Source organism: Glycine max, chromosome 1, assembly GCF_000004515.6.
Source record: "Glycine max cultivar Williams 82 chromosome 1, Glycine_max_v4.0, whole genome shotgun sequence".
Taxonomy (NCBI): domain Eukaryota; kingdom Viridiplantae; phylum Streptophyta; class Magnoliopsida; order Fabales; family Fabaceae; genus Glycine; species Glycine max.
This window is the reverse complement of record NC_016088.4, coordinates 41,456,872-41,467,846: the sequence shown is the minus strand read 5'-3', so window position 1 is coordinate 41,467,846 and position 10,975 is coordinate 41,456,872. Positions and strand designations below refer to the sequence as shown.

The 10,975-nt window shown below is 30.1% G+C and overlaps 1 protein-coding gene and 1 long non-coding RNA gene across 2 annotated transcripts; one reads left to right on the top strand and one right to left on the bottom strand.

The window, feature by feature from the left end:
• Positions 1-793: 793 nt before the first annotated feature.
• LOC102667135 (uncharacterized) lies at positions 794-5,805 on the top strand. The gene is made up of 3 exons (XR_412842.4): positions 794-1,199; positions 1,595-1,675; positions 3,945-5,805. It is a non-coding gene; the product is annotated as an uncharacterized lncRNA (long non-coding RNA).
• Positions 5,806-6,406: 601 nt separating this feature from the next.
• On the bottom strand, positions 6,407-8,485 carry LOC106799773 (eggshell protein 2A-like). Its single transcript, XM_014779245.1, has 2 exons — positions 8,200-8,485; positions 6,407-6,579 (listed from the first exon to the last, which is right to left on the bottom strand). Exons 1-2 carry the CDS (start codon positions 8,483-8,485, stop codon positions 6,407-6,409), a joined length of 459 nt encoding a protein of 152 aa, XP_014634731.1.
• Between the last annotated feature and the right edge of the window lie 2,490 nt (positions 8,486-10,975).

Here is a 10,975-nt window from a genome sequence, read left to right as displayed (position 1 = left end):
TTTACGAAGAAAAGAAAAACTACAAAAATGAAAAAACTAATATACTATTTGTAACAAAAAATACCCATAAGAGCATTTTTGACATTTTCAAAAACTACTTGGTATACCAACAAAAATGCTAGGTGCCCCAAACTATCCCCTCAACATTAAAGGCCACTAATAGTCTCTTTAAGAATCTATTACATTCTATAATGGGGCACTTAATGAAAGAGTTAGGCCCCAAATAATAAAATGTTGTCCAACAAAATGTGAGGTGCAGTAGCAGCGACTTTAGATGCGAATTTGACCATGATAACGTGAGAATTGGCCAGAACTCGTGATAGGAACAATTGCAGATTTTTGTTTTAGCTTTCCAAAACGTCCTGGATCATCCAAATCCAAAACGTCAAGGGATGTACTTCCTGCACTCCTACCATTATTTCCTGCACTTTGCATAAAATAATGGAAAGTGCAAGAAACGACAATCTCAAGTCAAAATTAAGCACAAAAATAGGTCAATTAGGTCCAATAACAAACTAAATTTAATTATTATAAATAATTATCATTAATTAAAAAATCTATTATTAATATAGATGTTGATGGCAAATAGCAAACTTCATCATGACCATTAAATTAAGAAAAAAAATCTATATACTAATAGTATAAAATAGTTTTACACAATTATCTATTTAGTTTTTGTTCACTTCTGGACTTAACAATATTTAAAGTTTTTCATCCTCCAAGAATGTATTTCAGGATTAAACCTAGGTTCTCACTCACAAACTCAACATATATTGTAAAATGAGTTACACTTGATAAAACTATTTTCTACTTTTACTATATAGTTATTAAACTCTTAAATTAATATGATGATTATTGATGATAAAAATTAATATCCTGATTTAAAGAGAGACTATTCCACATGTTTTTCATTTAGTCAGTGACCAGCCTCGTGACCTGATCACAAATTTGTGTATACACCCCTCACCCCCTACGCGCTGCCGTCACTCCAGTTCACCCTGTCAGTCAGTCACAAAATCGCGCCAGCCCGCCGTTCAAATACCGTCGTCATTGTCGAAGGTCAGTATCTCATTTCCCCATTTGTTTGATTTGCAATTTCATTTTTAGTGGATTATTCAGCTAGCTGGCAAGTTGCGTCACCGTCAAGGAGCAAGTCGTGAACCCTAGCTGGCAAGTTGCGCCACGCCGCGACGCCGAAGGTCTGAACCCAAGTTTTTCGCGAACTAAAATGCTTTTGCTTTAGCCCTCTATAGTCTATAACCATCACCTGTGTATTCAAGGTTGAAGACTTTAATGGCTCGCAAAACTCAAAAGTGTGTATGTTAAAAAAAATTAGTGTGAAATTATATAAAAAACATTTTTATGGCATTGAACCAAGTTTCTTCATTTCTGTACCTTTCATTTTTATGTTGGTTTGGGACCAACTTAAACGTTAAGAGTATTTGTTATAGTATTTCATCCTTACTGATCTTCGACATTAACAAAAAATTCGAAAATTATCTATCTTCGTGGACTATGAGAAACCTTAGTAAAATATCACTCAAAAATTTGAAATTCGTAGTTCAGTTTTTTTTGTTGTTTTTGTTGAATGTAGGGTTCAGTAAAGAGGAGGAGGAGGGCATTTGCTACTTTGATCACGCAGATGATACTTGTCATATAATGCTGTAGGCATTTGGTAAGGCCAACCTCCCTTCTATCTGTACTATAATACTGTTTGTGTTGTGCTGAAATATTTTTTATTAAAGGTAAATGTAGAAAAATAATTGATATATGTCTCCCAAAACAAGTATTCCATACGAGTATCAGCTAAATGTTTCTCCCTTAAGGCACTATGGATCTTTGCAACAACAGTATTTAGTCAAAGTCTCGCATCCAGTATTGGTCAAATTGGCACCTTTCTAAGTTCTTTGGGATATTTCTTTCAAATGCTTTGATAGTTGTAACTGTTTATTCTCTACCATTTGATCATATTGTTTTTTAGCCTCTGAAAGTTTGCTTTCAATAGCAGTCAATAATGATAGATTCTGCACAGTCATCCAAAACACTTAAATAATACACAAAAATAAGTCAGCAACAGGCAATTTGCATTATATGTTTGCTCCAAAACTTGTGTGATCTGATCTTCCAGATTCTTTTCCTGTTCCTTATAATGTAAAATACACTTTTCTTTTTCCTCCAAGGCATTCTGAAGCTGGATGACTTCTTTATCAAGAGAATCAGCGTGCTGCTCTAGTTTGATTCTCTCGTTTGGCATAGTATCTATTTCCTCTGATTTCTTCAATATTTCTGTGTGCAATCTTTGTGTATTTTCTTTGCTTTCAGTCTCTAAGGCTGAAACCTTCAGCAGTAAACCTTGCTGCAAAACATTAGATACCTCAATAAAGAACACGACAATGTATGTCAATAGGAAATTAAGTTAAGCAGATTATGTGTCCTACCACTTAGTTCTCTGATCATGTAGAACTTTCTAACAGAAATTCTGCTTTCTCTTCTAATTTGAAAATTAATACCTCTGCATCTTTTAGACCTGAGATTAAAGTTTCCGATTCTGACTCCAAAATTTGAAATTTCTCAGCAGCTAATCGAGAGCCCTCTGTAAGCTGGACTAAAGTAGATTCATGAACTTTCTGAAGTTCATCCACATTTTTGCGTAACTCTTGATTTTTCATTTGAGTTGCATTCTTTTCTAATTCCAAGACAACAAATTTATTATTAAGCTAACTATACTGGTATTGAGCATGCTTTGAGAAAGTTTATCGAACCTCCTGAACTAATTGCAAACAAGAACCATAGAGGAAATTCATTTCATCAAACTTCGTCAAAACATTCAGGCTTTCTTTGTCTAAATTTGACAAATGTGCAGCCAATGACTGAAGTCATTCTTCAAGGTTTTTGATTTCTTGAAGTGACATGTCAAGCTTTTCTGCAAGCCCAGCATTGCACAATTGAAGATCATTCTTTTCTTTCTCCAATTACTCTTGACTGGTTAAGTCATGCATAATTTCATCTTCTTTAACTTTTAAGTATAGCTGAACCTCTTCCAACTTTGAATTCAAATTCTCTGTAGCCAATATACTAGATGTTAACATTTCTTCTAAATTCCTGATCATAGTATCTGAAACAAAGTCAAATTCTGTTCAACAATGCAGGGCATTAGCAAGTTGAGATACAGGATATCTAGTCTGTTGAAAATTAAAAGGATTTAGGTAGGGAAAGAAGGAAAAAAAAACTCACAGTTATAACCTGAAATTGCATCAATTTGATGTCATACGAAACACAAAGTACTAACCTAAGTATCACATGAGAAGAAAGATAATTGCTGTTATCTTAGTCCATGACATTCATTATATGTCTAGACCTCAACTGAGGCAATCTTCCATGATAAATCAAAATAATGTTATTTTAAACATTTTTATCTGTATCTTCTCAATCAAAGTGAAACAGAAGTTACCTTTCACTTTTTGTCTATGTTGAGTTTTGGAATCATTCTAGTAACATGCAGCAATCATAGTAAGGTTTCCATCTTGAGGGACTCTCATGATATAGTACAGAAGCTGTTGAGTATACTTGTATGTATTAACTAATTAAATACTTGTGATCCAGAAAAAGTCTGAGGGAGTAGATAAATTGTGACCTATAGCTAAGGATGCATCACATGATAGGGATATGATACCACATGGACACAAAGAAATGACAAAGCTTTAAAATCATAGGACAAGACCTAGCTATAACCAAGAAAAAAAAAACAAATGCCACAACAAACCTTTATAAAACTGCTGCTCAAGACATAAAAATCCCCAAAAATATGTCCTTTGTTAAACTGCAAAGAAAATAAAGTTTATCAACACACGAATCAAAAACACTTAGACATAGTTATTCTTTTAATTACCTAAATCATATCTTTTAGTTATCTTTTGCTACCTCTTATCTTTCTATATTATCAGATTTTGCAGACTAAAATCGTATAATCTGAGTGGCAAGAAATATATATTCAAGGAATTGAAGATTATAATCTATATTTGTTCCTCACGCACATAAAAGAAAAAAAAAACTCCCACATGGCTGCACGGAAGAAGTTGGCAATTTTAGGAAAGGCTTCCTAATATCTTGCTACTGTTTCTCTTCCACAAGAATGGAATGAGAAGGTTGTACGGTCAAGATTGTTGATTTTGGGTTGTCCAAGACTAAAGAAGTTGCAAATGCTGACAATGGGAAGTCAAGTTTAGAGGGATACCTTTTTACATGTCCTCAGATTCGATTGTGACGTATGGTTGAAATATCATTAGATATATGATCTCTTGGGTGCATTGTAATTAAGATTTGTGAAGGAATTCTTTCCTAAAATCTCAATTACAAATGCACGCAAGAAATCATATATCTAATTATTGTGTATGGAGGAATATGCAAACCCAGAAGGAGATAATGTTCGAGCTTGTTGTTCTTCAAAAAGCATTAGAAATAACTAATGAAATGTGTTGGGATTGAAAAAATTTCTTGAGCAAGTATTTTGGGAATCAAGAAATTTTTGTAATCTCACAACATCAGGTATTTCAAACTGTACCAAAGGAACCTTTTCCTAAAATTGCCAACTTCTTCCATACAGCCATGTATGTATATATAAAATTGTAACACAGCTTTCGTCCCTTGTGATCAAATCTGGTAAATCTTAATTTGGATATAATTTTGCAATCAAATAAGTAAAAGATTAATTGCTGATGTGAAAAGATTGTAAATGATTTATACCAAAAGAATATGATAAGATATGATTCATTATCATTAACTGTCTAAACCGAAAAATAGGTAAATCTTGATTTAATCTAATTATACCTTTATTAGTGAGTGAATCTTGTAAATATTTGGATACAATTTTGAAATTAGGTAATTAAGTACAGAAACGAATCATTAGAGGAGGTCTCTTTTTTACATAATTATTTAAATATTTTACTTCTACTAGATAATTATTTATTAAATAATAATTTTTGTTTAAAAATAATGATTAATTTTATGGACAAAATTAGATATATGATTTACTATTAGAAAAATTTTAAGTAAATATTAACTCAAAAACTTATTTTAAGAAATATTTCTGAATGAATTGAATGAGATTCAGCGGGAATTTTTTTTATTGGTTTTTAAATAAAATACATTAAAAATAATAATCATGCAATGACGCACAAATCAATCACTTCTCTTTCACACAACGTTTCATGCATAATACTTTGATAACATTGAGCATTTCTCTTATTTTGAACTATATAGTATTCCTCATTCTTGAAGAGAGACCGCTCAATGTTACGAAAGTATTATACACGAAATATTATACGAAAGAGGAGTGGTTGAGGAATGTGTCATTCCATAATTATTATTTTTAATTTATTTTATTTAAAAACTTCTCCAGCTGAATTTCATCTCATTCATTCAGAAATATTTCATACTATATAGCATTTCTTCTTCTTTAAGAGAAATGTTCAATATGCACGAAACATTATACGAAAGAGGAGTGGTTAATTTGTGTGCCATTACATAATTATTATTTTTAATGTATTTTATTTAAAAACCAATAAAAACTGCTCCCGTGAATTTCGTCTCATTCATTCAGAAATATTTCATACTATTTAGCATCCTCATTCTTTCCTGAACAAATGAGACAAATTTTAGCGGCAGAAGTTTTTATTGGTTTTTAAATAAAATACATCAGAAATAATAATTATAGAATGGCGCACAAATCAACCACTCTTTTGTATTATGTTTCTTAACATTGAGCATTTCTCTTAAAGAATGAGGAATGCTATAATTTTACTTGAATATTCTCTCTCTTTTCGAGGAAAGTTTTATTGGAGTTCAAATGAAATGAGAATCCAATTAAAAATTATAAAAAATGTATTTTTATGCATTCTAATAATTATTTTTCTTTTTACTTTCTTAACTAGTGTTCAAAGAAAATTGGTTAGCTTTTGAATTATTTTTAAGTGAATAAAAACAAGAGAGAACAATGTCTCTTACAATCGTTACATTAATTTCCATTTCGCGATCAAAATTATTATTTGCTTTCAACATCTATATATATTAAAAAAATTGAGAAAAAAGTTATGTAGGATAAGTTTGTTGATTTTTATGATAACTAACTTACAAATCATATCAACGATAATTTATGGTTGAATAACAGTGTAGAACTATTATATCTTAGTTTAATCTATTGTTTTGGTGCACCAACATGATAGGATTTACTTATCCTATTATGTATCTGTTGATGTGATTGAGTTAGAAAGTAACAAGATAGTCACTCTTTCTCACTCTCCCCCTCTCACCACCCATGCCCCCACCATTATCATTGTAGTTGTCATCATTGTTATCGTCACCAACCGTATCACCATCACTATTGTTGGCACCACCATCATTTCCACCACTACCACTCCATCATTGTCATCGTCGTTATCACCATCACAACCATCATCATCAACACCCCATCTCCATCATAGCAACCTCCACCACTACCACTGTCGTCCCTGTTACCATCATCATCGCCACCATAACAACCATCACCAACACTTCCACCATTGTCTCCATCACCATCTCCATCTTAGCCACCACCACCACTATCACCATTATAACAACCAATATGTATGCTCAAGATTCAATCTATCATGTTATCAATTTTAGTAAATAATTGTTTTTTATTTTATTATTATATTTATTATTTTATTAAATTATTAATTTGATAAGTCCTTGATTAAAATTAGAGGTTTGTTATCATGATAGAGATTATGATAATGAGAAATAATTCCTTTATAATTTTAATTTGTTCTTGACCGTAGGATTATTGTAAATAGGATATCAATAATTAGACACATTAATATATATGTAATGTTCTTTATTGGATAAAGATTAATATATCTTATTTCTTAAATTGCATATATAGATTATATATGTGAATGTCATCATTGAACCGATTTAATTGAGAGTTCTCCATAGTTAATATTACCTTGATATGGCAATAGGAAGTTTTAAAGAAGAAATATAATAATTTCCTTTGACATAAGATTATCATAGTAATTAACGAGTTATTTGTTATATTTTAATTTCGGACACCTAATGTCTTGAGGCACTAGTTGAATGAATATTTGATATGACTAAATACTTGTAGAATTAATGATTAATCAAGAAGGAATCCATCAACTCTAGGTAATAAGTTTGAGCTCTATGATAGAATTAAGATCTTGACCAGGACAACTGAATGAAAGAAGAAAAGAGTTTCTTACGTCATTCATTGATTAAATGTGCTAGCGTATTAGAGTTTGACAATAATATTATACTCTATAGTTAACATTGAGCTATAAATTATGAAAGAAAATATTACATTATTCTCTTATTGATTCTTGAAGGTAAAAGATGTTATTTCATATTATATGGACGTTAAGGAGTGTTGTTAGATATCTACCTTGATTAGTAAATTAATTATGATTAATTAAATATCGATTTAGTATTGAACCTATGGAATCACACACAAATGAGTGTTCCAATCTTTACAAAAGAAAATAATTTATTTAATAATTAAATTAGAGAATTTAATTTAATCAAACAAATATTTTAGTGAAATATTATTATATTTTTTACTAGAGCCAATAATATAATCAATATAAAAAAGAGTATTATTTTATAAATGTGAAAGTTGTCCATAAAATAAGAATAATATTTTATTGTTGCATATCAATATAACATGTGATTAATTATCGTAATTAATTATGTGATTAATTGTGAATTATCTTTGTCTTAGATTAAATATCAGGAAGTTTCTTAAAATAAAATAAAATAAAAGATATGAGATAATTTTTATTTTTATAAAGGTAAAGAGATATGAAATTATTTTAATTAAAATATTTCCTTTTTTTATTGAGAAAAGACCCAAATTCATATATGTTTAATATTGTAAATAGAAGTATATACCCGAGGCAAAGAGTAATAGACACACAGACTAGAAAAATTAAGTCTAGTTTTAGACATTAAAAGAGAATTTGTTCTTTAGAGTTTCACTCATCAAAGGATTGATAATAGAGATTGGTTTGGGAGAAGAAAATTTTTGTTGCTTCAAGAACGTGCATTCGGGTACACAAATATATTTTTCTCTATTTATTATTGTTGTATATTTTGAATGCAAAGTAGATCATATTTTTTTTTTCCGGTGAAACACTTCCATGTAACTATCACAACCACCACCACCATCGTTGTTGTTGCCACCACTCACCGCCATTACCGCTGCAGCAACTACCGTTACCTTTGCCCTTGTCATCACTATTACCACCACCACTCTACCATTGTCACCATAACAACCATCACTACCATAACAACCACTATCATCGTCGTCACCATTGTCGTCATAACAACCACCACCAGCTTTGTTGTCATCACTCACTGTCATTATTGTCGCCGTAACCACCATTGCCATTGTTGTCACCATTGTCACTACTGCAACCACCATCATTACCATTGTTATCACCACTCACCACCATTGTTGTCACTATAACCACCATTACCACCATTATCATTGTCGTCACCACCACTGTCGTCACTACCATTGTTGTCACCATCATCATCGCTAGTGCAGCCACCACCACTATTGTCATCAACGCAACTACCACCACCATCCTCTCCATCATTGTTATTGTCGTCACCACCACCCCCTATAGTTATCTATTCCGTATCATGGGACACACCAAACATTGAATAAGATTAAGACTTAACTTACTCTTATCGTTTCATGTTCTTATCTTGTTCGTACATTCCATCTCATCTCATCTTATCCTAACCACCAAATGGGCTCTAAACTCAAAAAATTTATCTAATAATTTTTTTATTATGGAAATAAATTAGGTAAGGACTTCATGTCACATAAAATATATGATAACAATTAATATATACGCTTAACTATTTTAGCTTACTATGAGATTTATTTGAGCTAAAATCTAATATGGATATTTTGATGACCACCTCAATATTTTTTTGAACTTGAATCTTTTTTATTTTTTATGATATTGGTATGAAGTTGTTTCCATCGGAAAGAGTGACTAATATTCATTGGGACAACTTTTGTCAACTATTGGTTTTTGAACTTGAATCTAGTAGACCAATGATGTAATTTATTAATTTATTGGAACAACTTCATATTTATATTTAGAAAAAAGATACTTGTTCAAATCATATAATTTTATAAAAACAAAATTAAGGAAAACTTACAGCTTGAATTCCTAAGAAGGTCAATTTAAAAAATGTTATCATAATAACAAGTATCTCATTATCTTGTACTTATTGTTTTTGAAATATTAATAAAATGTAGAAAACAATAAAAAGAAAAATAATTAATAGATAAAGAATAATATTTATGTATGACAAAAATATGAAGAATATCTAAAGTTTAAAAAATAAGCTTAATTTAGTACATAAATTCTCCTCATATATGTAAGGACACTACTAACAAGTTGTTGGTCTGAGTAATACTAGACTCGATATCCTTACATAATGTTTTGAATTTGAATATTATGGATAAAAAAACATGATTAGAAGGAGAGACTTCATAAAAGGTGATCAATTAAATTTTTTGACAAAAATTAGTCATCAACACAATTAATACTCCGTACCAATGTCACACTGATGAAAAAAATATATCTAAGGACATTTTTAGGACAATTTGGATTGGTGATAGAGGATGAAATGAAAGGAGAAATTGCTCAATTCATTTGATTTGTAAAACTAGGAATGCAATATAATTGAAAATCATGGATGATGATCCATAGCCCCACCCGGCACACACAAATTTAAGTTGTATTTCATCGAACAAAACTTTTTTATTATAAAATAACTATTTAATATTTATAAATTTTTTCATAATCATTAGTTTATGAAAGATCATATATTTAAAATTAGAATGATATAGGAATTAAATGTTAGACTCAAATATAAATTTGGTGCCTAATTTGGGACTATTTTTTCCCTAAAAATTGTATATTTTAGTCCTCCAAATTTTTAAAAATCTGATTTTAATGTTTCTTTGTTAACTTTATGTTACAAAGGTTCTCCATGGGACAAGTGACGTGTAACTTTGTGACAATTTTTATTGGCAAAATTTAATTTTTAATTTAAATCAATTGATATAATTTTCTACTGTTAAAAGCCACCTATGTATATATAAAAAAAAAAAGTTAAAATCCCTACACCCAAGGGTGAAGTTATTGTTCTAGAAAGAAAATTGTTGGTGTTAAGTTTCATTAAAATTATCTTGGATAAGAAATTTTGGTTAGTTTTTAACCTCTTTCATTCACTGAAAACTTGTTTGACTGTTCAATAAATAAGTTTTCTTTTTTAGTATTTTTTAGTATTTTTTGAAACACTCAACTTCTAACTTTTTATATTTCTTCAATTTTTATCCTTAATATATTTATCTAATTTTTTAGTTATCTTTTTTTAATAAATTATGATTTTATTACTTTTTTTTTTATCATTTTATACTTTCAACAACTTCATAAGTTATTTTTATGAATACTTATAATTTATTACAAAAAATTTAACTTTCAATTTTACTAGCTAACTTTTCAACTTTAAGCTAGTTTTGTCAAAATAGCCTAAAGTAATTCCCATAAAAAAAAAAAGTATCATTGAAGTGGCTACAATTATCTTGCCCTTTCTCAACTTAATCAAATTCTATGCTTCCTTTGAATCTGAGATGTACTTCCTTCAACTTCAATTTGCTTCCAATCTCATTAACGGATTCATTTTATCCTGGTACATTTTAATGGGTTAACGTTCTTTCTCAATTTAAACAATTTAGTCCTCAAAATGAAGTTGTATCAGACCCTAGATTTTATTACATTTTTTCACAGTCCAACAATTTAAACACAGGGCTAGTGATAATACCCCACAAACGTTGGGAGGAATTGCGGCAAAGACTTTGAGGGCAGTTTCGTCGTGGCTGGCGAAAAGTCAA